General features: G+C 43.3%; 2 protein-coding genes, 1 long non-coding RNA gene and 1 other non-coding gene across 10 annotated transcripts in view; 2 read left to right on the forward strand and 2 right to left on the reverse strand.

Annotated features, from left to right (window-relative positions):
• The window catches only part of LOC111849720 (activin receptor type-1-like), a 20,969-nt gene extending 14,700 nt beyond the window's left edge, over positions 1-6,269 (forward strand). For all 3 annotated transcript variants that reach the window (XM_072700298.1, XM_072700300.1, XM_072700299.1), the window contains 6 exons: positions 405-504; positions 1,061-1,207; positions 1,505-1,780; positions 3,880-4,077; positions 4,448-4,578; positions 5,068-6,269. In XM_072700298.1, the coding sequence (XP_072556399.1) occupies positions 405-504; positions 1,061-1,207; positions 1,505-1,780; positions 3,880-4,077; positions 4,448-4,578; positions 5,068-5,202 (987 nt within the window). In that variant the 3' untranslated portion in view covers positions 5,203-6,269. The remainder of the gene's footprint in view (positions 1-404; positions 505-1,060; positions 1,208-1,504; positions 1,781-3,879; positions 4,078-4,447; positions 4,579-5,067) is intronic.
• On the reverse strand, positions 5,375-18,692 carry LOC111858381 (uncharacterized). Of its 3 annotated transcripts, XR_011982914.1 has the most exons (7): positions 18,440-18,692; positions 17,337-17,381; positions 16,612-16,655; positions 16,052-16,096; positions 13,656-14,953; positions 6,487-6,645; positions 5,375-5,602 (listed from the first exon to the last, which is right to left on the reverse strand). It is a non-coding gene; the product is annotated as an uncharacterized lncRNA (long non-coding RNA). The 3 variants fall into 3 exon arrangements; XR_011982912.1 differs by lacking the exons at positions 5,375-5,602; positions 6,487-6,645 and having other exon boundaries at positions 14,517-14,656; positions 18,440-18,691; XR_011982913.1 differs by lacking the exons at positions 5,375-5,602; positions 6,487-6,645 and having other exon boundaries at positions 14,677-14,949.
• LOC111858375 (activin receptor type-1C-like) overlaps positions 7,284-25,684 on the forward strand; it is a 20,751-nt gene continuing 2,350 nt past the window's right edge. The window contains exons 1-7 of one of the 3 annotated variants that reach the window (XM_023840123.2): positions 7,284-7,569; positions 14,458-14,688; positions 22,560-22,802; positions 22,887-23,117; positions 23,410-23,577; positions 23,814-23,970; positions 24,467-24,591. In XM_023840123.2, coding sequence (XP_023695891.2) covers positions 7,500-7,569; positions 14,458-14,688; positions 22,560-22,802; positions 22,887-23,117; positions 23,410-23,577; positions 23,814-23,970; positions 24,467-24,591 — 1,225 coding nt within the window. In that variant the 5' untranslated portion in view covers positions 7,284-7,499. Of the gene's footprint in view, positions 7,570-14,276; positions 14,689-22,559; positions 22,803-22,886; positions 23,118-23,409; positions 23,578-23,813; positions 23,971-24,426; positions 24,592-25,684 lie in introns of those variants that run through there. The other 2 variants (XM_072700301.1, XM_072700302.1) reach the window with 2 other exon arrangements.
• Positions 15,164-15,234, reverse strand: trnag-ccc (transfer RNA glycine (anticodon CCC)). Its single transcript has one exon. It is a non-coding gene; the product is annotated as a tRNA-Gly (tRNA).

Here is a 25,684-nt window from a genome sequence, read left to right on the forward strand (position 1 = left end):
GGCGGTTCTTCTTCAGGAAATCTCCTCTTCAAATTTGTAGCACTTGTGTCTGGCTTTCTTCCCATTTCTTTGCGCACCAGCGCCCTCTTGTGGCAGCTACAGCCTACTGGCAGGGGCTGGCCTGTAATCTTGTGTGGAGAGTGGGTATAAAGACAAGGCTTAACACCAAGCGCCTTTGGAGTGCGAGGAAGGGATTTAATTAGATCTCTCGTCCACCCACTAATCGCAGAAGGCAGTCATGGTGGAGTCGTTGTTCACCCATGTGACAGTTACATTGCCCACTTGCATACAGTGTCTATTTTTCCAGTCATTGTCTCCTGCCCTGCCGTCACCCCCACGCCGCCTTGAAGAATGTCTGGCTTGCGATTGGCCGGTCTGCTGATGCCCTTCCGCTTCCCTCGCAGGACCTGCTGGACCACTCCTGCACTTCAGGCAGTGGTTCCGGACTCCCGTTCCTGGTCCAGAGGACCGTCGCCCGGCAGATCACACTCAACGAGTGTGTGGGTCAGTTTCCCCGTTGTCCTGGCAGAGTGCAGCATGATCATTATCACATCCTGCCGGGAAGGTTTTACTTGTGGTGCTCAGTGGGTGGCGCTGTAGCCTCACGCCTGTGCGACTTTGATTCTCACCCTTGGCTCTGTGTGTGTGTGTGTGTGTGTGTGTGTGTGTGTGTGTGTGTGTGGGGAGTTTGCATGTCCTCCCCATCCCTTGCTGGTGTCCCTGTTTGTTCCTCATACTCTGGCTTAGGCTCGAAGCACAGTGAGACCCTGTAGTGTATCAAAAAACTATAAGTCCTAGAAAAACAAATAAAACAGTAAAATTCTGGCCTGTCTTCTATCGGGAGGAAAAAGCAGAAACCAGATATAAATGTACATTTTGAGGGTTTAACCCTTCCTGCACTCGGCAAAGCGATTAGACGACAGGGGTCAGAGCCTATCTGTCAGCTGCCTCTCAGCCATTTCAAACATTCTTTCATTAGTAAGAGACCAGGTCGGTATCTGTCCATCTACACACACCAGTCGACCTGAACAGCCCATCTGACTTCCCACCCCCACCACAGGTAAGGGGCGATACGGGGAGGTGTGGAGGAGCCAGTGGCAGGGCGAGAACGTGGCCGTCAAGATCTTCTCCTCCCGGGATGAGAAGTCCTGGTTTCGGGAGACTGAGATCTACAACACGGTGTTGCTGAGGCACGACAACATCCTGGGTGAGGTCGCGTTCACCTGTGGCATTTAGCGTTTGCCCTGTTAGCATGTGCGCAGTTAGCATGTGTGCTGTTAGCGCGCGCTGTTAGCATGCGCGCTGTTAGCATGCGCGCTGTTAGCATGCGCGCTGTTAGCATGTGCGCTGTTAGCATACAACGGTGCATATTTACTCCAGTTGTGTTTAGATCATGCAATCCAGTTAAATTGGTTCCATGGCATCACTTATTGCTCTGAAGTTCAATATTTAAGGCTCTTTTAAGGCGTGGTCTGACCCGGCCGGCTGGCTCCGTGCCTCGCAGGCTTCATCGCGTCGGACATGACGTCCCGCAACTCCAGCACGCAGCTCTGGCTGATCACTCACTTCCACGAGCCGGGCTCGCTGTACGACTACCTGCAGCTCAGCACGCTGGACGCCTCCGGCTGCCTGCGGATGGCGCTGTCAATCGCCAGCGGCCTGGCACATCTCCACGTGGAGATCTTCGGCACGCAGGGCAAGCCGGCCATTGCCCACCGCGACCTCAAGAGCAAGAACATCCTGGTAAACAAGACGGGTCAGTGTTGCATCGCTGACCTGGGTAAGTGTGGCGCAGCAGGGGACAGGGGGACAGATCTCAATTCTGACTATGACCATGAAATATGAGCAAATAGCAATGCCTGAAATGCAATTATGAAGCAGAACTTCATAATTACCTACCATTGGAGGACATCTACATCCATAACTTAAAGGTTAATGTTCTGCACACTTATGTTTGGTAGAAATCTGCAGTCTGGTACCTCACCCCACCTTGCCCCTTCATTACACCCCCCACTAATCCCCCATCCCCCCTCCCCAGACGGCACACTGTGCAGAACTGTGCTGAACGGAATCCAGTCTGCTCCTTGTGAGCTGATCAGGGCTGTGCTTCTGACGCAAAGTCAACAGTTATAAACCGATTAAAGAAAGAAACCATCCATGCAATGTTTGCACTGCACATTTCAGCAGATACCGTGTGACGACAGACCTGTAAAGTAAACAGGAGGGCACAACGACGATTAACATGTTAATTTCAGGATCAGCAATAATGATGGATTGTTTGTATTTTAAATACAGTCAAACCTTGGATTGCGAGTAACTTGGTTTGCGAATGTTTTGCAAGACGAGCAAAATTTTAAAATAAATTTTAACTTGATAAACGAGTGAGGTCTTGTAATACAAGTATTACGTATATGCTTTATCTGCCGAGCGTCACGTGATCACAACTGAGCCGATGGTTCTTCTCTCTCTCACTGTGGGATTGTGGGTAATTGTTTCCCATGCTTGGTCTCAGTCGGCGTCCCTCACTCGTATAGTCAAAATTTAGTAGAAAAGCACCACCCAAATAAGGCCGTAGCAGTGCAAGCGATGAATCTGTTGAACGACAATGCAATGTCACATTTCCGCAAAATCGAATAGGAGGCAAAATCAGCTGTCATTGGATAGGTTCCTTGTTAAAGTCACACAAAAAGAAAAAGATTCCAGTGAGCCAACAAATAGCAGTGATTCCGTTAGTTATAGTGAAAGTCGTCCTACAAAATAAACCTCCTCTTCTTCTCTCTCTCGTCTCCCTCACACCATCCACCATTCTTTTCAAAGGTATAGTGCAGGTTAATTTGTATGTATTTTTTACTTTATATTTTGTATTAATAATTTTTTATGAATATTTTTGGGTTGTGGAAAGAATCATCTGAGTTTCAATTATTTCTAATGGGAAAATTCGCTTTGATAAACGAGTGCTTTGGATTACGAGCACGTTTCTGGAACGAATTATGCTCGCAATCCGAGGTTTTACTGTACTTTCATGGTGGAGCCACAAGGGGGCAGTAGGGAAGTAAAAACTGCTGTATTGGTTTCAGCTCCAAATGCATCTCAGGGAAAATTTCTTAGCTTGTGATAGCAAAAGTTACCCAAGCATGTTCAGGGTCATCCCCCCTGTTTGCAGAAACTCGCAGTTAAGAAGTGTTTCAATTAAGGCACCGTAAGTGAGTTTAAAAGTGTCTGTGTGAGATTTAATTTTCAGTTCTTTGTCATTGTACACGACTACAATGATATTGGGATAGCAACCGGGGTCTCCAGTTGTCTGGAGTGAAATTTTCATTGAGAAGTCTGCATAGGCATTTACATGTATGTAACAATTTTATTACCATGTAAATAGTCTTGCAAACTACCCCAAACGGTCTGATGTAGCTAATTTTAGGTTTATGATGGAATAATATATATTTGCCGTACAATTTCGTCTGTGTCACGCCAGATGCGTGAGTATTGGCAACTCTGATAGCAAACAAAACACAAGCCAAGACATGTAATATTTAACTGTAGTTAATAAATATGTGCCAAGTACAAATGGATAGGTAGAATAAGGTGATGTGGTGCTTTTTTTTTGGGGGGGGGGGGGGGTTCAGCCTGGCTACCCCATTGGGATACTGTTCTGGTAGGGTGGCTTGACTGCCCTGTGTCTTCTGCCTGATGCTAACAGTCCAAACAAATGATGTCCAGGGTGTGTGTGTGTTTGTGTGTGTGAGAGAGAGAGAGGATGGATGAGCCATTTGCCCCTTTGCGTTCCTGTTAATGATGCCCCCCCCCCCACACTTTCTGTTGTAGGTCTCATGTTGACCTTGTAGCTGTGTGTTATAATTCCTGTTACCCGTCGTCTTCTAGGCCTGGCCGTGATGCACTTCCAGGACACCAACGAGCTGGACGTGGGCAATAACCCGAAAGTAGGCACCAAGCGCTACATGGCGCCTGAGATTCTAGATGACAGCATCCAGACGGACTGCTTTGAGTCCTACAAGAGAGTGGACATTTGGGCTTTCGGCCTGGTGCTGTGGGAGATCGCCAGGAGGACTGTCAGCAATGGTTGGTGATTTTTGTCCTTGTGTGGCCACCGTAGACTTCCTGTGTGGGAATGGATGCAGCCTGATTTAAAGGTTTAAATACCGTTATTTATTCAGGCTAAGGGATGGACTGTCACCCCTGTTTGTTAAACTAAGGTTGCTAGTAAATTAAGGGCTCAGCAATCCACGTAGTTTTAATGCTAATATTGACTGCTAGATTAAGCTGTTGCTACATTATGGTTCGGCTGTGAGTTTAACTATATTGCCAACCGTTTTGCTGCAGAGACCCTCCTCTAGCAGACCTTCAGATCTCTGTGCCCTGACTGTTTCTGTGCACACGGAAGGACCTTTTCGATGACATGCTTCCATTTCTCCGGGTCCCTTCTGCTCAGGGATCGTGGAAGATTATAAACCGCCCTTCTATGACGTGGTGCCCAGTGACCCCAGCTTCGAGGACATGAAGAAACTGGTGTGCATAGATCAACAGAGACCCAATGTACCCAACCGGTGGTGCTCGGACCCGGTGAGTAGATCCGACCCAGAACCCCATTGTGTTTCATAAACCCGAAAATGTCTGTTGTCGACAGCATGGGCATATTTAAATGAGTTGTCCTTTAAATTACGGATAAGGTGAAGGCAGGGACGGATTATGGGTTGTGTGGGCCCCTGGGCAAAACGTTCGCGAGGGCCCCCCCCCCACCACCACCACCACCACCACAACCACCACAATTCAAGGGCCCTTGGCAGCCAAACGCCCTCCCTCCATGTTTCCATCAGAGGCCCTATAGGGTAAGGGGCCCTTGTAGGCAGAGGATCAAAGAATGTAGGCCCTCTAAAATAGACAAACGAAAATACATTGTTGATAAGCGTTGCAAATTGTTTTGGGCTAGGGGGGGCTCCACGGGCCCCCTGCACCCCAAGGGCCCCTGGGCAGCGGCCCCGCTGGCCCGGTCCGTAATCCGTCCCTGGGTGAAGGCTTGAATTGATGGGTGTCCTTACCTGTGTGTTCCAGACATTAATGGCCATCTCAAAGCTGATGAAGGAGTGCTGGTACCGAAATCCATCCGCTAGACTGACCGCTCTCCGCATTAAAAAGACTTTGACAAAGATCAACAACTCGCTGGACAAAATCAACTCAGATTGTTGAATTTCCTCCAAGAGGGAGACACCAAAGACCTCTGGCAGTCTGCTGGGGAGCTTCACTGGGGGGCTTCACTGGGCAGTAAGACGAGAGGTGTGGCTGAGGAGGCTTCCCCTGCTTCTGTGTGGCGGCAAACCTTATTTATCGTAAGACCCCAACAGGACACGTTTTGGCATCCAAAGAACATTTTGAGGGCTTTCAGAAGACTGCCGGTACTCTGAGGGGTAAAGTCACACTAACAGTTCAGTTCTTCAAGGAAGAAACGCCTTAGAGCTGCCTTTCTCACCATGACTTAATTTCCAGGAACGTTCGGAAATGGTTCCTCCAGCAATACGGATTAATGCTGCTGCACAACCAGCCTCCATTCCTGTGTTGCACTGTTCTGAGGAGCATTCCGGAATCAATCCTGGACCCCAAAAAAACAGGAAGTTAATCCTCACTATCTTTTTTTAGCTGAATAAAGAGTATCTGAAGACTCTAACAGCCTCACCTCTGCCAGTGTTGACAGCTAATATGGGTGTCGGTTCTTAACTGAAACCTGTAATATCTTAAATGCAGCAAAACAAGGAGCATGTGGCCATTACAGGCGTCCCCTACACGGCGTCACCTTGGCAATTCTGCCTCAGACACGTCAGAGCTCCCCTGTTCCTGCACTGTAACCTGTTAAGCTTTAATCAGCACAAATGCTGAGCAGAGAGCAAATAAATAAAGGAAATAAAATATACATGAAAGCCAATGATTCTGTGTGGGAGCAAAAGCGCTTTCTGTAAAGCTCTATTGTCTTAACCCAAAAATGTTAGTTGTAAAATGAAAGTATTTTGTTTTATAATATGTAGTGATTTCTATTAATTAAATTGGAGGAACATTTCAACAAACTTTTAGCTGCTTTATTTATTCACTTTATAACATACTGGTGTTTCTGTTCGGTTTGAGAATTATGGGCTGTACAAGTGACAGCCGCACGTGATAGTCAGCACGAAATTCATTCATGTCTATGGCTCTTTTGTTACTGCAATTGCATATTGTTACACTCTATTTTATTTTAATAATAAACTTAACAGCTAACACTAAAAGGTAATGTGGTCCTGAATGATACTTTACTTTCGACCTAGATGTTTTTATTTTTAAACTGATAAAAAAAAAATGCATGCATATTTTTCTTATCTACAATCACTGGGACTTTTTGCAGATAGGCAGAGCTTTTTACTAAACCAAGTTAGTTGTGGGGGGGGGGTGGGGGGGCAGGGTGGTATCATCCATCCTGTAACTGCTTATCCTGGTGAGGGTCACCTGGAGCCTATCCCAGGCAGCACGGGGCTGGGGTGCACCCTGGACGGGATGCCGGTCCGTCACGGGCCACGGGGCTGGGGTGCACCCTGGACGGGATGCCGGTCCGTCACGGGCCACGGGGCTGGGGTGCAAGCTGGATTGTTTCAGCTCCTCGTGATACTGCAAATATTGGGATTTTCAAAAATTAGATAACAGTACAAAGGCAAGTAACAGATATATGTAACTGGACTGGCATGTTTGGATTCATTTTTGGAATATGGTTTGGAGCAATTCTAAGATATACTAGTCTACAGTAAATGTAGAAAAACCTATATTTGGTACTGTAAACAAATAAAAGACCTGAGACATTTCAAGACATATTTTTCAAACAGTAGACAGGAATGACAATTAGCCTATTGGGAATTTTATGGTGAGTCACGTAATTAGAACTTCCTGGGTCTTCACTTGGTGTAACTTACTTAAAAAACACAAATCACCATAAGATTGCCCATTTACTTCTTAAAAACGTAGACCCAAGAACGTCTGACTCAAAATTAAATTAAATTTCCGTGATTTTAGATTAGTATGGGTCCTTCAGCATGACGCCAGGATTCGCGTGAATGATCAGGATCAGTAATCCTACAGATTTCAGACACCTGACAATGTGCAACGCTGGAAAACGAAGTGAAAAACTCGTTCGTGTTTTTGGCAGGATTTCTGACCCTCTGCTACTCTGAATACTTAGTAAAAAGTCCAAGAAAGTCGGTCGAAATATCACCCAGGGGTACGCGGTCATCTGTGATATGCGCGAAGGAAGAGGAGGTTAATCCTCTTTAGTGCCTGTCGGTCAGCCCCGTTCGGGGGCGGGACATGCGTCCTATTTGCGTGTTCATCTCCCTGCTTGTTTTTTGCCCGTAGAGTAATGCGAGCGAAGTGGGATGAAAGATATTTTTTTTCCGTTTCAAAGGCATCGTATGCATTTAAGTGCGGATAAAAGGCAGCGCTTCCCTAGATGAGTAGATGAGCTTCCTGCCATGGTGAGTCCGAGGCGCGCTGCCGTTGTCACAGCGCTGATCGCCGTGTCGCTCTCGCAGATCTGCACAGGTAGGTTGCGCAACCTCAGTGGGTCGGGAATGTATTTTTTTATATGAATGCAACACTTCGGAAAACAAAATCGGCTTGCACAGAATCAACAGGGACTGCCTTGAGATTGTTATAATCGGCCGAGAAAGGCTGCTGCTACTTACTTAATAACCTAATAATAATAATAATAATAGTATCATTCCATCCATCTATTCCAGACATAATGGGGCACAAGGGTGGAGTATGCCAATGCTGATCTGCTGTAAACCTGGACAACCACAAATACACGTGCAATACAACTAGAGTTTCTGTAGTATGAAGGAACCTCAATTGAACGTGCCAGGGGCCTGATTTGCGAAGGCCCTAACTGGCATACAGCTCAAGATGTTTTTCACATTAATGTTACGTTGCTCTCAAAGACATTAGTAGGTAAAACACCCAGTACAGATTTACAATGATTCAATTCAACATGCATTTATAAATAATTATGGAATAATGGTTCATCAAATGAATATTGACATTATATATGACACGTTCTAAATGTCATGCATTTGACGGATCATTGTACTACAATTAAATATCATATATTGCCAACTATGCTGTGTCAAAAATTCCCATGCATATTTTTATGTTTTTTGTGGAGTTCATTTTTTAAATACCATACTAGTACATTTTCTGCATTGCTGATTTAGCAAATTTCCCCCAAACCTTTGTCCTTTTCACTCAGCATTTAAGGAAAAATGCCGCTTGGTGCCGATGAGAAGACGCAGTGCTACCAAGGAAGGTGTAAGCAAGGCAAGAATAAGATGATTTTTTTACAATATGAAGCTTGCACCTACAGGTGAAATGAGTAGCTAACCACGGCAATATTCATTTGACACAAATCATTTTACTACCTGTTTCTGTCATCATTTGCATTATCTATAACTCCAATTGTCTATAGTGAAAACTTCACTATAGTTTTCAGCTACCCAGTCGTCCCTTATGATTGTAGACTTTAGGTATGGTAACACATAGGGTTAAAACAAAGCCGGTATCCAGGGGCGGACTGGCAACTAGATGCAGCTCAGGAATTTTGGGGGTGGGGGAGGTTCCCCTTGGTATGTTTTGCAGTGGACTGAGGTGGGGGGGGAGTCCCTTTGGTATATATTGCCAGTTGCAATCATCCGGTTGGCCACAAATGATGAAATACAGCATTATCCATTAATCATCTCCTGTGATTAACCTGAAACATGCCGACATCGACGGACAGCTTGGGCACCCCTGGTATAAAGACTATATCAGGCCGTGGCCGTCAAACTTCCCGATGACCAGTCTGCTCCTGCCAGTAGCTGAGAAATGCACCATATGTGGTGACATAACATTAGAAATATGATGGGATGGAAGTGAAAACAAGCCTAATTTTTGAACACAGGCAAAAATGAAAGATTATTGTAATTCTGTTACCATCCACTTGCCTTGTACTCATTTATTTTTTGACTATATATTTCAAAATCCTTTGGAACTGGACCGCGAATCTTCTGTTTAAGAATCAGAAACTAGGAAGCTACAGTGAAGCAGAACTGGCTTCATCTAATTTGTTTGAGTTTGTATTCAGTTTCAGTAATAATCACTTGAACTGATTAATTATCTTCTATCTATTATTAATTTTCGGAGTGTCTTCAGAGTGTTGGTTGTTTCTCGGGCTTAGTTACAGGCACTGTAATTTCAGACAGTTTTTAATTACCAAGAATGCTTTGTGGCATCCCTGAGTTCACTTAGTTTCTCAGCATGTAATTCCATTACCAGTCTGTAATTCCGTTACGTGTGAGTTCTCTTTAAACTGAAAGTCATCAGAAATAAAGCATGATAAGTGATAGAAAACCCTTCGGTTCATGGGTTTCATTATAGACTGTGAATATCTCAGCTGTTTATATCCATCAGCAATTCGGAGCATTCCGTTACACAATATTACGATTTTTTTTGTTACATTTTTGAGGTACTTCAGTTACCAAAATACCATGCCTTTTCCTTCATTAGTGGTGAAGGTTGCAACCCATTATGCAATATAATTTGATAGTTGGGATACAACAGCAGAGATCCGATGGTATTTTAAGCACTGCAAGTCAGTTATTTTCAATTTGTAGCCTGAAATGTAGCCAGTATTTCCTCTGATGGTGATTCGTTACAGTAGAACCACCCAAGAGTGTCACTAATTCTTTTGTTCACACGTTTTAATTCCTACTGTTTCTTCAATTAATTTTTGGCATCTTTTTTTCCCGTATTGTTAATCTCATCTCTAGAGTTTCTGCTCTTTAGTTTGGTGGCACTGCCCGTGCTTGGCACGTCAAATTGGCGTTCCACAAGAGCCAATGAAATACGCGCTGTGCTGCTGTGACTTTCTGCAGGGTCGCTCAGATGTGCCTGTTCCCCAGCCTTTCATGGGTGGTCTTTGGTTGAAGGGTTTCTTGCGGTTTACTAACAACCATCATGGCCATGGTATGACATCTCTTTTGGGCTGTTTACTTGGAGGAATGACTTGTTTCAGGGCTCATTGTAAGAATTTCCCTGCTACTGACAATGTTTGCATATAATGATTGACAGATCTCTAAGATGTGTATGCAGAATGCCCCGCTCAACAGAGCACTGTTAACTAAAACCCTAATGGATGTGGGGCTGTAGATGTGATTGTTTTCTTAACTTATCCATTGGCTCTGCTGGATTCTGGGGATACTCACTAATGTCAGACAGGCCAAGGGGTGGGACCTCTGATCACGTCCTGCCCAGCAAGTCTACCTAACCCTCCTCTCTCCTCCCTCACATGGCCCGTTTAGGCCACACCTGATTCTTTTTGCCCTGCGTTAGTCTATGTATTTAAGTGCCTGTTTTGTCTTTTCCTCGCTAGTCTGGTCATTGGTGTTGTATCATCTTGTTGCCTGTGCACTGTCCTCCCGTTTTGATCCCCCATGACCCCATTATTTCCAGTCTTTGTTCTTCAAGTTCAAACCTCCTTTTGTTTCTCCACCATGCCTGCCCCCCCCCAAGTCCTTTGTCCCGGTGGTCATGACAGTCATTTAATTTAATTTAATGCAGCAGTTTCTGATAATCCCAATAAAAATGGGCAGGAAATCTATAAGCCATGTAGAGTGGTTTGGGTCTGCTTATGATACGATTAACAGATATACTTTATATGACAGGTGCAAAAATACTTAGTAATAACTCAGTTGTTACTGAAGTACAAACCATGAATAAATTATAAACAAATATAGCCGCTACTTGAGATAAAAGACGTGTCATGATGCATTAATGATGAACAAACATGAGATCAGTATGTAACTAAGACTTAGTTTGTGGTTAATACATAAGTAATAGCATAATACTATACCAGGGGTGTCCAATCTTATCCACAAAGGGCCAGTGTGTATGCAGGTTTTTGGGATAACCTGTAGGTCAGCTGTTCAAACCCAGGTGTGAGGACTCTTTCAGCCAATCAGTCCTCTAATTAGTAATCTAATTAGGGAGTTGCAGCAAAAACCCGCATACACACCGGCCCGTTGCGGATAACATTTGACACCCCTGCACTATGCTATCTGTGCCACATCAAGTAAAGTGCATCCAAAAATATATAAGCTTGAGAGAACAGACCCGTTTAATGATCACACACTGTACCAGTGCTTTTACTTCCTGGCTTAACTAACTACTGAAATACTTCCTCCAAATCCGAAGATCACAGATAGTTTGCAAACAGGTCGGGATGCTGTGGGTGAGGGAGAAACGTTAAAAATAGACTTTGTCTTCTGAATCACAAACGACTGTCTCAACACATCAAAGTTCATTTGTATTTATTCGGAAAACCACTGAAACAAATGTTTAAAAGCTACCAGCCTACCATCAGTCTGATGTGACCCCGAGCCACATGAAACATTATCTGACCAGGAAACGACTTCACACTTGAATAAAGCTGAAACTGACGCTTCCTGTTTTCTTTTGGAATATAAGGTTGGACCTATAATTTGGTAGGGACAGCAGAACAGCCGATAACACTGGCATGTGTATGAATTCAGCTGTAGTCCCTGCTAGGATGTCCAGCAGAACATCAGGACCGGGGGTGTTTCTGATTATTGTGGCAGGTTAAGCAGTAATTACCCTGTTTACTAGAGATGAACTATATATAGGTTAACATTTCGGTATCAGCTGATATTCGTTAAAAATCTGTAACGTTCCGATGTGTCAATCTTGCCCGATATTACTGGCCGATATTTAGACTTAATCGATATTCAAAGTTGGCAGCACCAGAACCTGCAACACATTTTTAGGTAAGGGTTAATGCATGACTGCCTGTGTATTATACGTTTTTTAAAGCCCAGAGGTCTTTAGCTACACGTCTTAGCCAGGGGGTGGCTTTTACGTGCAAAGATCCATGACAGACAGTGGTTCATCTTGTATTGTGTTTAAACCCCAGACCGCTTGATAGTAGTGTTATCTTTTTTTCTGCTGTTTGACTCCAAAGTAACAACGTAAACTGACACAGAAAGTAGCGGAAGGGCAAACGTAGCTGATGGCTGTCTGGAAGATTTAGGCTGGCTCATTTTGGCAAACACTTTTGTACATATATACACGATATAAGCAAATGTTAATTCCTTTGCTCAGATTGCCCAAAGTAGTGATATGGTGTTGGATGTTACAGGAATTTCGATAAATGCTAATGTGGCTCCCACTGTTCTGATTGCATAGAAAGTAAACTTTTTAAACTCAGATTTTATGCATGTAGTGGTGTGTTCTTTATACTATGAGGGGTCTCCTAAAATTACATTTAAAAAATGGGAATACATGCCCTTGCTCGCAGTATCTCAATATATCACAATATATTGAATCGTAACTCCTGTGTCTCTCCCCGTCTTCACTGCACAGAGACTCTGCCTCTCTGGGAGGCTCATTTTATACCCAGTCATCTTACTGACCTGCTGCCAAATTACCTAATTAGTTCAGTATTCAACCAGGTGTTTTGTTGCATCACACAACTTTTACAATCTTTTGTTGCCCCTGTCTCAATTTTGAGAAGCGTTGCAGACATCAAATGAAAACTGAGCATATATTTGCCTTAAAACAGTAAAATTTCTGTTTCAACATTTCATATGTTGTCTTTGTTCTATTTTCAGTTAAATATGGGCTTATGTGATTTTAAAATCATTGCATTGTTTTTATTTCCATTTTACACAGCGTCCCAACTTTTCTAGAAACGAGGTTGGATATCTTATTGCCAGATTCTTGCCACTACACAGCCCTACTATTTTATGTTATTTTCTTTTATTGCATGAAAAAAGTAACTATATTTTTATATTTATGGTTTCCCTTATGGGGCGGATCAGGCTGCATTGTGGGCCGCATATGGCTTGGAGGTTGGACATTCCCCAACCCTGCTCTAAGCCAAGTGTGTAGTTAAGCACTCCAAGCTGTGCATTGTGTGTTTTAAACACACAGTTGCAGTGGCAAAGAAATGTAAACATATACATCATACAGCCACAATTTTTTTTTTATAAATTTTTAATTAGGCTTCATTTACCTCTTGGTATTCAAGGCCGGGCTTGAACCAGTGACCTTCTGATCACAGGCACCCCATGTGGTGCAGCTCTATGTTTGTGGAAATTATTTGATCTATCTTTTATTTTCCACTGAGGCAAAAAAAAACAATGTAAAGTCATTTTTTAGGCAAAAATATGATATCAGTCAGTATTGGTAAAATTTGCACATTGGTGGACCACTATATGTGACCCCCCCCTTGGGATACAGTAAATAGGTCGTTCACATTGACAGGTTCATTATCACCCTTTTGTTTGAGTTCTGAGGGAATCGCTGACATAACAGACACTGCTGACTACCCCCAAAAAAAGGATGAGGACAAGCCATGTTAAATTCAATCCCACAGTGGTGGTTTCAGTGTGCCTAAAGGGGCAAGGGTCTCGGGGGGGGGGGGGTGGGGGGGGGGCGCTAAGCAGCTTTACGGCACTCTGGAATGTGGGGCGGCATTACATAATGGCAGAATTCCCATTTAGGACACAGTGAGACAGCGGTTAGTGGCATGGAGCCATCTGGGAGAGTGTGGCTGGAGAGATTAGCAGTGTCCTCACCCCTCTTAGCTATTCCTGGCTGTGTGTCGTGCAGGCGAATACGCCCCGTGGTCAGGGCTTCTGAAGAGCGCCGCCAAACCTGCTGTTAATCTCCACCTCATCGCTCTATGTCGGCGGCCTCCTGACTGGACGTCTGGGGAAACGCATTATTAGGGGTACAGAGACAAGCAATAACTTATGGGTCTGCCAGCAGGATTAGGGTTGGTCGGGGGGTCATGGAGGTCATTTGACGTAAAACGTTAAGGAGAACTTGCTTGTTTGTCTTTGAAGGGAAGGTGATGTAGCTCTATTGACCTGAACAAATGCCTCCACAATGTGATAAAAACAGGTTATTTAGATGTGGTAACATTTGTTTCAGTCCCCACAAGGGGAAACTCAATTTTATGAAAAACAGTGTCTGCAATCAAAAAGCTACCAACAGTTTTGTATTTTGTTTGGTTATGTATGGTTAAGGTTAGGGTTGGGGAGGGGTTAAGGTCGTCATCACTGGTATTAGGGTTTTTCCCATAGAAATGAATGGAGAGTCCCCACAAAGATGTGTGTCTGCACTATGGAGGACTGATGTCCCACCCAGGGTGTCCCCTGCCTTGTGTCCCGTGCTGCCTGGGCTTCAGGTTCCCCATGACTGTGCTGGATTCACACTTACTAAGATGGATGGATGGTACAGGGTTAATGAACCAGCATGCACTAACTGCACGTATACACAATGACACTTTTAAAAGAAAAGGTATTTCCCGTTTCTGTATGTGTAACCTGTGTTTATGTGGACCTAGACAGTTCGGTTCTCCCTCCACCCTCCCAGGCCTGAAATGCTTGTGTGAGCTGTGCACCAACCACACGTGTGAGACCGGGGTGGGCGGGGCATGCTGGAACTCGGTCACGCTCGTGGATGGCCGGGAAGAGGTCGTCAAGTCCTGCCTGTCCCTGTTGGAGATGAAGGGCCAGCTCTTCTGTCATGGCTCCCACAATGTGTCCAAGAGGAGCTGCTGCTTCACCGACTTCTGCAACAACCAGACACTGCGCCTGCAGCCAGGTAGCATTCCAAGGCAACCCCTTCAGGGGGCGTGCAGGTTCAGCTCATGTGACTACAGTTCACACATGATCTACAGATCCAGTGACATCACCAGGTCAGCTGAGGGCAGCTGTTGAGTATGAGTGATTTGACTGGTTTATAAATAGCCTGGAGTGTGCTGGTGTAGAAAACAAATCCCTCGTGATGATCTCTTTTGTGATTGGTGGATCACAGGGAGGGGGTGTGTCAATGCTGCTTTGCCATGGCTTTCACGCAGTCCTGCTTCCTCCGGTCAGCATGGGAATTGAATAAAAACTAGACTTTATTCATCTGGCTCTCTGGACATCTTGTCCAATTGAGTCACAGTTAAGCTTAGAATGCTCACTCAGGCTGGGAGCTGGGGCAGTCCATAAGGAAACAGGGACCCACTTCCAGTAGCAAATACACTTTAATGGTAAAATACACAGGAGGAAATTCTTGAAATACATAATGTCATTGCATTGGCCGGGAATCGAACCCGGGTCTCCCGCGTGGGAGGTGAGAATTCTACCACTGAACCACCAATGCGAAGATATAGAATCATGTGACAATGGAAGATGACATCATTGGTGGGCGTAGACGCACTGTCACTGTCATAACCTGGGAGGTAGAGCTGGGCGGTATGACCAAAAATGTATCGATTTTTGACAACCCCAGTGTCTCATTATTTTCAACTCCAGCGTCAGCTATATCTAATGTTTCTGATCTTCTGCGGTACATTTTTAGCGGTGCAGCAATGAAAAGGGTCGCCCCTTTAAACAGTTTCCAGCTGTGCCACTTTCCAAACGTTTTGTAGGCTGTTTAAACTGGTATTGTGGTATAAGAAAAATTCATATCATAACATAACAATAATAAAAACGGTTTTTGGTATGAACCGGTATACTACCCAGCACTACTGGGAGGTTGTATTTACTAAAGGCAAACTAAACACCTTACTTTGTATAAGGTTTTTACTGGAATTTTAAGTAAACATCACAACATAAACTTAACGATTGGCTAAGGCAGTGGTTTCATGATTAGTGGTACACTTTAATGATCCCAGGAGGAAATTCAAAATGTTATTGCATTGGCCGGGAATCGAACCCGGGCCTCCCGCGTGGCAGGCGAGAATTCTACCACTGAACCACCAATGCGAAGATATTCATTAATGTGACAATGGAAGATGACATCATTGGTGGGCTTAGACTCACTATTACTGTCATAACCTGGGAGGTAGAACTACTAGAGCAAACTAAACACCTTACTTTGTATAAGATTTTAACTGGAATTTTAATTAAACAATGCATTAATTTATTAAGATGTGCATAGAGATGTGTCAAAATGGAAACCAGAAGTTTGATCTTACCATTGGGTTGGTCTTACAGCTTGTCCGGCAAATCACTTTTTTAATCTGCAAAAAAGCGTTGATCAAAATTGATTTTGGATAAGAGATTATGGATTATCCCGCGTGCTCTCTCCACAGAAGGGTAACGCGTGTGAGCATTCGTTTTATGAAACACGGTCATCACACAACATAAACTTAACGATAGGCTAAGGTAGCGGTTTCATGATTAGTGGTAAAATACACTTTAAACTACACTTTAATGATACCAGGAGGAAATTCTTAAAATTCAAAATGCCATTGCATTGGCCGGGAATCGAACCCGGGCCTCCCGCGTGGCAGGCGAGAATTCTACCACTGAACCACCAATGCGAAGATATTCAGTCATGTGACAATGGAAGATGACATCATTGGTGGGCTTAGACTCACTATTACTGTCATAACCTGGGAGGTAGAACTACTAGAGCAAACTAAACACCTTACTTTGTATAAGATTTTAACTGGAATTTTAATTAAACAATGCATTAATTTATTAAGATATGCATAGAGATGTGTCAAAAAGGAAACCAGAAGTTTGATCTTACCATTGGGTTGGTCTTACAGCTTGTCTGGCAAATCACTTTTTAATCTGTAAAAAAGCGTTGATCAAAATTGACGTTGGATTATGGATTATCCCGTGTGCTCTCTCCGCAGAAGGGTAACGCGTGTGAGCATTCGTTTTATGAAACACGGTCATCACACAACATAAACTTAATGATCGGCTAAGGCAGTGGTTTCATGATTAGTGGTAAGATACACTTTAATGGTACCAGGAGGAAATTCTTAAAATTCAAAATTGCATTGCATTGGCCGGGAATCGAACCCGGGCCTCCCGCGTGGCAGGCGAGAATTCTACCACTGAACCACCAATGCAAAGATATTCAGTCATGTGACAATGGAATATGACATCATTGGGGGGCGTAGACTATCACTGTCATAACTTGGGAGGTTGTATTTACTAAAGGCTAATTAAACACCATACTTTGGATAAGATTATAACTGGAATTTTATTAATTAAACAGGCATTATTTTATTAAGATATGCATACAGATGTGTCAAAAAGGAAACCAGAAGTTTGATCTTACCATTGGGTTGGTCTTACAGCTTGTCCGGCAAATCACTTTTTTAATCTGGTTGTATTTACTAAAGGCTAATTAAACACCATACTTTGGATAGAATTATAACTGGAATTTTATTAATTAAACAGGCATTATTTTATTAAGATATGCATACAGATGTGTCAAAAAGGAAACCAGAAGTTTGATCTTACCATTGGGTTGGTCTTACAGCTTGTCCGGCAAATCACTTTTTTAATCTGCAAAAAAGCGTTGATCAAAATTGACTTTGGATAAGAGATTATGGATTATCCCGCGTGCGCTCTCCGTGAAAACACGGTCATCACACAACATAAACTTAACGATTAGCTAAGGCAGTGGTTTCATGATTAGCAATCATAGCAGTCATATCTCAAAAACCGCTAAAGATAGTAACTTGAATTTGTGTTTGTGTCTGTTTGATATCAAAATAACACATTCCCAATTTAAATCTAACCCGCAAGGTTGCCAACTCTCACGTATCTGGCGTGATACTCACGCGTTCAGACTCACGTTCACGCAAGAGATCTTACAGCAAATCTACATTATTCCATTATAAACCTACCTAACATCATTAGCTACATCAAAAGTGTTAGGGTAGTCTTCAAACCTACAGACTATTTACAAGGTAATAAAACGGTCACACACACACACACACGCACACACATATTATATGTATATGTGTGTGTGTGTGTGTGTGTGTGTGTGTTTGTGTGTGTGTGTGGTACTTTCGTTTAAAGTACCCGTCTACCACCGGGACTTTATACTCCAGTCCATCCAACCATCCATTTTTTGTATTGTGGCGATTGCGTGTCATTTAAAAATACTCTCGCTTTAAAGATAGAAGCTGCTGTTTTTTCCGTCTGTCTACCATCGCACACACGAAAGCCATTTACGCGTGACACATACTCAGGCTTAGGAAACTACACGCAGTCCATGGCAGACAGCACACGCTTACAATATTTACTATTTACTGCATAAAACCCCAATAATGATGGAATTTGCTGGAGGTTTAGTTTAGATCTGCACAATTGTTTGGACGGAATTTGTAACCAAATACTCGGACATTTTAACATTGACCGCTAGGCCTGTTCATCTTTGTCACCATGCAGTAGCACCTGTGCATGAAAATCGGTTTCTTGTTTGACGGAGTTTCGTTGTACACGCTCGATGATAATAAAGATATTCTGTTTAGAATATTTATGAAGTACAGGCCGGATGTACTAACATACAACGAAGTTCTTACTTTTCCATAATGCATAAACAATTAGTCTCATACCTTCTGAAATGCAAGGTCCAAGACTCCAAGGCTATTCCCAAACAAATTTGGTCAACGTCTACTACACAATTTTCAAGTAAAATTTGAAATTGTTTGCACTATCTGTACTGTCTTTGCGCCATGTCTGTTTGGCACCATATCTATGTTCGCTGTGCACTATGTTCTCGCGGCTCTGTGTTCCAGAATTTTCCTCCTGGGATCCACCGTAATCTTAACATAAACATGCTAATGGTGCCAACCTAGCAATGCCTGGACTCACCAGCAGGATGTGCTAAAGGCAATGCTGTGTGAAGTTTAGAAAACATGTCAAATGCAAAGACAGAACTAACATTGCTTGACAGGCACAGTTTAATAATTGTTTTTAATTTTGAATGTTTCTGTATAGGAGTCGTAACTGTGCCTACATAGTCAGTCGAAATGTACTTAGAGCACATCCCTAAGAAACAAAGTAATTTCAGATTGTACCTAAGAGTTTTGATTTTCTCAGAGTTTTAGTAGGCTTGTAATGTCTAATGCATGTTTCTCCTGCCCTGTGCTTCAGGAGACTGGCTCCAAGTGCACCTGAACCATTATGGAAGGTGGATGGCTGAAATAAATATACAGTGCCCGTCAAATGTTTACACACACCTACAGAAAACCATTTGTTTTTCAACAAAATAGCGACCTTTAGCATGCTTCAAGGTTATATAGAACTGTATTATCTTGTGAACATGGAAAGAGATGGAGTGCTGTAACAGATGACCCGGCCTCCACAATCCCCCGACCTAAACCCAATAGAGCTGCTTTGAGATGAGTTGGATGGAAGAGTAAGATCAAGGTAGCCAACTTGTGCCCAGATCTTTGGAAACTCCTACCGATCTGTTGGAGAAGCATTCCATGTGGCTACATCTGGAAGCTGGTTGAAAGAGTTTGCAGTGCTGTCATCGAAGCAAAAGGGGGCCAATTTGAGGAGTAAAATTTTAGAAAATATTTATGTTGAACACTTCTCTATTACATTGCAATATTTGAGACATATTACTTCATTGCCTTAAGGTCCTTGACTACAAGGTGAATCACATAGCTAAAACAGAGACGGATGCATTAAAAGCAGGTGTGTCCAGACTTCTAACTAGTACCGTATATTATATAATAGCTGTACGTAATAAATCCAAATGAAAAAATAATCCTGTTCTACAGTAGGGATGTAGGGCTATGAGGCTAGGGATCTGTGCTGGCAGTTGGAAGTTTGCTGGTTCAAATCTTGTGAATGCCAGGATGCAAGGCCTTTAACCTGCAATTGCTCCATCTTGGGTATGACGTTAACCTACATCCAGCCCTGCAAGCAGGTCCTCCAACTTTCAGGGAAAATTTGGGGGTTGGTGGAAGGATTGGCACTCCAGCCACCAGAAAAAAACTTCACACTGTTCTGTTCCACTTAAACTAGTGTGGTCCTGAGGTATCACCCGCTGCCCTCAGGTACTCATTCCTGAGGTGGGTTGCTGTGTGGTGGGCGCAGCTCACGTTCTTTACTTCTCTCAACTGCAGGGGCTAATCAGAACTCAGCACATAAATATGAATTAGCTGGACTGAATACTGCTTTCTCAGTGGCATTCTGAAGTGAAGATTAGTTTAACACAAAATGAATAGTTTCACGTTAAAGGTTATCGTTAACTGGTTTGGCTGTTTGAGAGGCAGGAATGACTCAGTCGAATATAGGAATGACTTTCACTCTCTTTCAGTAACCGTTAACTTGGACGCACTTCATAGGCCTTTGTGCATGTCTGATGATGCACCCGTCCATTGCACAGTACACTTGCATGCCCACACATTCACACACTGATGGATAATAAAAGTAAAGGGGTCAGGAAACAGGAGCACAAACAGGAAACACATGCAAGATATCAACCTTGCACAGAGCCAGGAGCCAATCTGAACCCAGAGCTCTCTTGAGCTGCTGTCCCCAAAAATTAATTAAAATGCATAATCAAGTGCAGAGAATACAGTGCATGCTCACGTCTTGCTGCATTTCCCAGTATCTTCCTGGATGCCTTTTAGGATTTTTTCCATCCTGTTTGCAGCATCTAGGTGTGTAAGTTGTAATCTCTCACTGAATGGCTGCATGGCTATATTGGTTCCTGAAGCAGGCTGACGTTGCGGTGCCACAGAGGGCAACCAGATCCTTGCTCAAACCACTAGAAAAAATAGCCAACATTTCCTCTTGCTCTAGCCCACTATAACTGCAATTTACTGGCCACCTAAAATCATCAAAGGACAACATTTTCTGGGAGAGGAAAATCGTGCAAGTTTTGTTTATTAAACAACTGGACATGGAACTACTTAAAACAATGATCATGACTCTTATGGTTCGAGCCAAATTAAGGATCTCGCATATTGCGTTAAGATATTGGTTGCATGTTACAGGCAAGCTTACCAAGAGTCAAAAAGTTTATTGGCCATGTGAAATGGATGCATTGGAATGTTTGCTCGTTCAGCTACACCTGGGCTATATAGAGACTACAGTCAGTCCAAGATTATACAAGACAGTGTAGTGCAGAAAGTCAGACACAGTGCAAAAACTAGAAAATTATGCTGATATATAGAGCTCACAGAAAGTCTTGGGATGCTTGATTCTGTAAAAATGTTGACAGATTTATTGGTTTCATAACAGGAGTTAATTGACAAGCAATGTTTAATGTATCTGCTCAAGTTTAATGCACAGACATTTTCTTTGTATTAGAATTTAGTGACTAATTGTCATTGTTGACACAACAACACAATGTATTTTCTACATTTGACCCATATGTGACATAGCAGGGGGCCAACTAATTAAGTGCCCGGTGAGCAGTACTTGGGGGCGGTACCTTGTTGGGCACGGATTCGAACCTGCAATCTCTCAATTATAAGTGCACATCCCTAACTATTAAACCAACACTGCAGACATGTACATGTACATTTACAATTTAAATGTACAAAAATTGCACTGACAGTTCTTGCCTTTTTGGTATTAATTGCGATCATAGTCATTGGCTCCCAAAGGAATATTAAAGACATTATTGCAGAGGTGTTGCTAATTAAAACGCACCCGATAAGACTGCTTGTCGATTAACTTTTTAACTTTTGAACAGCTCCTTCATACTTGAAGCATACATTATGATGGATGGCGAGGATCAAAATGTCATTGATTGAAATGAGTGTGAAAAACTAGCGGCCTCTAATTGAACAATGGCCTCTGTACTACAAACATCGAGATCGAGGGTGGTGCTGCTCTGTCAGGTGCACTTTTACAGGAAGTGGAGGAGATGACAAACCCTTCCTGGGACAATTCTTTTGCCTGTTTGCTAACAGAGAGAGTATTTCAAACCTTGACATGCTAAGCATCTTTCTGGTTAATATCACTTTCTAGTTAAGTTCATGACTTTTCTGCAGACCAAAATATTTCAAGATATTGTATTGTATTATGTTGATATATTGAAGATGTATAATCGATAAATAGTTACACCAGAACTCGAACAATTCGTACTTCATATTTTTTTGATAGGCCACTAGAGGGCAGATGTTTTACATGTGATGCCTTGTCACATCACCAATTATGGATGAAGTACTGGTGTATAAAAGGGGGGGGGGGGTGTGGCCAGGTGTCAATGGCTCATGCATACACATAAGAGCTCCTAAGTATTCAAGGAAAGGAGCCAGAAATAGTGACATGAGTTAGGTTTTTTTATTTATTTATTTACTCAACTGAATGTTGCAACTACACCATTTAGTCATCCTCATGTAGCCAAGACTTTGGTGATCAGATATCTGGGATCAAAACAAGCTGCCAGCATTGCTTAGTATGTACTTTTATAATGTTTCTGCAAGTGTTCCAATCTGCATTTTGCAATGTCTATACTTTGATGTCAAATTACAAACTTAACAAAAATCTGACATATTTACAATATATATTAAAATAAAGATGAGTGTAATGGCAAAACAAATATATAAGAAATAATTTATTTGCCATGAATTAATATTACGATATTTGAAGAAATATGTGATCATGCCCCAGTCAGTGAAAGTGTGTTCCCAACCCCTAGACCTCAGAGGGTTAAAAAGGGCTGTGAAAATTGCAGCAGTTTCCTGTGTTTCTCTCTTTCTGCAGAACAACTGCAAGGTGAGTCCAGCTGGCACAGGCTGGAGGTGGCTGCAGTGATCCTAGTGCCTTCCATCCTGATGTTTGTAGCTATCCTGCTGGGTATGTGTATAGCTCAGGGATATCGCTGTGCTCGCTGCAAGGCCCAAAATCCCGATGTGGAGGAGCCACTGGATGATCAGAACCTCATGCCCCCCGAAATGTGTCTCAGGGACCTTATCTACAATCTCAGCACCTCCGGATCTGGACCAGGTGTGATGCTATGTTGCATTCTATTTACAACCATCATCCACATTCAAAGCCAGATCAACATGGCGCCTCTTTCTCCATTACCAGGACTTCCGTTGTTGGTCCAGAGGTCTATAGCTAGAAGCATTATCCTCCAGGAAATCATTGGGAAGGGCGGCTTTGGTGAGGTGTGGCGGGGAGAATGGCATGGGCAGCATGTGGCCGTCAAGATGTTCTCATCCCGGGACGAGCGGTCCTGGTTTCGAGAGGTGGAGATCTATCAGACAGTCATGCTGAGGCACGAGAACATCCTGGGCTTCATAGCAGCTGATAACAAAGGTTCAAATCACACTCATTTTTACTCCTGTAGACTTAATTGCCAAGTTTATAGAAAGTCCTATTCTAAGTTTAAATGGATTTTAAAATGATTTGCTTTACCTATGCTGAGATATCTCTGGGCCTTTCGCGGTGAATTTGTGTACGCTTAATCCATTCACTTTGAACCAACTTCCAACAAAATGTCAGCATTTACCGGCACCATATTTCATTTGCTAGTTTTCATTTTTATAATCTGGATCCAAACATGCAGAGGTTGTAAACAGTCCGTTGTAAACAGTCATTCTCGTTGCAGATAACGGGTCGTGGACACAGCTGTGGCTGGTGTCGGAGTACCATGAGCACGGCTCCTTGTTCGACTACCTGAACAGGCACACGGTCTCTGTGGAGGCCACACTTGTCCTGGCTCTCTCTGTAGCCAGCGGGCTGGCCCACCTGCACATGGAGATCATTGGCACTCAGGGTGAGCTATTCGCCTGTCACTGAGGTGTACAGTCTGTCACTGTTCCTCACCAGTTTGATGTAGCTTCTCCCGCTTTTCAATAAAGTAATGGGAGATGGTGAAACTGGAAAGATGCTCTTTGGCGGCAGCTTTTGCTCTCAGGACAACCAAGGCCGATCGTGAACTTTTCTCAAAGTACATTTGGACGATGCCAAGGTAAACTTCCGGTAAAACCTGGGCCACTATCGGTTTGGCAGGAAAACCCGCCATCGCTCACAGAGACTTGAAGTCCAAGAACATCCTGGTGAAGAAAAACGGCAGCGCGGTTATCGCTGATCTGGGCCTGGCAGTGAAGCACGACTCCATCGCCAACACCATTGACATTCCATCCAATCACAGAGTGGGAACCAAAAGGTAGGGACTCGCCTTACCTGAAAATGACTGCATGAACGTTCGAGCTAGCTGACCTATAATGCATTCTTAAAATATGGTTTTTATTCAGATTTATTGTCTAGGTTACTATAGCCATTCATACTAAATGTGTCCAAGATGATTCTGCGAGTATTTGAGCTATCTGTGTGGATGGTGGCACAGCACATCACACCTGTTTTCCATGTTAACCAACATCTACTATCATCTATATATCCCATAACAAAGCCACCCTCTCTTCAAACAATTAAAAAGTAAATCTCATTACCTGTGACAGCAATAAAGAATTTCATGAATACCCCATAATCCTCTCCACTATAGGGACCCTCTTAACTCAGTACCTATGACCAATGAGTATTTTAAGTCATATTAGATGTGTTTTCTTAGAATAAGCCTATAAAGAGAATAGTGGGCTCCTCATTTGCCTGTTTTCATTCTCAGGAAAAGTGTTCATGCATAAGTACTGACGAGTTCACTGCAGGTACATGGCCCCAGAGATCCTGGACGACTCGATCAACGTCAGCAATTTCGAGTCCTACAAGCGGGCAGATATTTACTCCCTAGGCCTGGTGTTCTGGGAGCTGGCCCGCAGGTGCTCCCTGGACGGTACGTTCGCTGGGTTCAGCAATGCACAAGTATGCCTGATAGTGGCAGTGTAGTACGAGAACTGATTCTTAAAGCTGTGTTATGTGGTGATGTGCGGTTTGGTATTTGGTGCAACTCGTGGGTAGAATTTTATTGCTGGGCTTTGAGCAGCCTTTTTAAGTACAACGAAAGTTGGCACACAAGCAAGTATTATGATATTATACTAGCATGAGTATAATTGACTCATACGAATTTTGAGGGAACAAAATGCTTTAAACTACACTATATGGACAAAAGTATTGGGACACATTGAATTGGAATAATTGAATCCAGGTGTTTCATTCAGACCCATTGCCACAGGTGTATAAAATCAAGCACCCAGCCATGCAGTCAGGTTTACAAACATTTGTGAAAGAAAGGGCTGTTCTGAAGAGCTCAGTGAACTCAAGCAGGGTGCTGTCGTACGATGCCACCTTTGCAATAAGTCAGTTTCTGAAATTTCTTCCTTGCTAGATATTCCACAGTCAAATGTAGATGGTATTAATGCAAAGAGGAGCATTTAGGAGCAACAGAAACTCATGAAGTCATGAAATGGCAGATCATGTAAAATAACAGAACGGGGTCACAGAGTACGGAGGCACACAGTGTGTAAAAGTCGCCAACGTTCTGCTGACTCAATAGCTGCAGAGTTCCAAACTTCCTGTAGCATTTACCTCACCACAAAAACTGTGTACCAGGGGCTTCATAGAATGGACTTCCATTGCTCCATTGAGCAGCTGCATGCAGGCCTCACATCACCAAGTACAATACCAAGTGTCAGGTGCAGTGGTGTAAAGCACACTGCCACTGGACTATGGAGCAGTGGAAACATGTTCTATGGAGTGATGAATCACACTTCTCTGTCTGGCAGTCAGATGGTTTGGTGGATGCCAGGAGAATGCCAACTGTAAAATTTGGTGGAAGGGGGATTATGGTGTGAGGTTGTTTTTCAGGGGTGGGGCCCTTAGTCCTACTAAAGGGCAGACCTTTTGGAAGACATTTTGGACAATTACATGCTTCCAACTTGGGGGGAACGGTTTGGGGAAGTGTCTTTTCTGTTCCAACACGACTGTGC

Source organism: Paramormyrops kingsleyae, chromosome 16, assembly GCF_048594095.1.
Source record: "Paramormyrops kingsleyae isolate MSU_618 chromosome 16, PKINGS_0.4, whole genome shotgun sequence".
In the NCBI taxonomy this organism is placed as follows: Eukaryota; Metazoa; Chordata; class Actinopteri; order Osteoglossiformes; family Mormyridae; genus Paramormyrops; species Paramormyrops kingsleyae.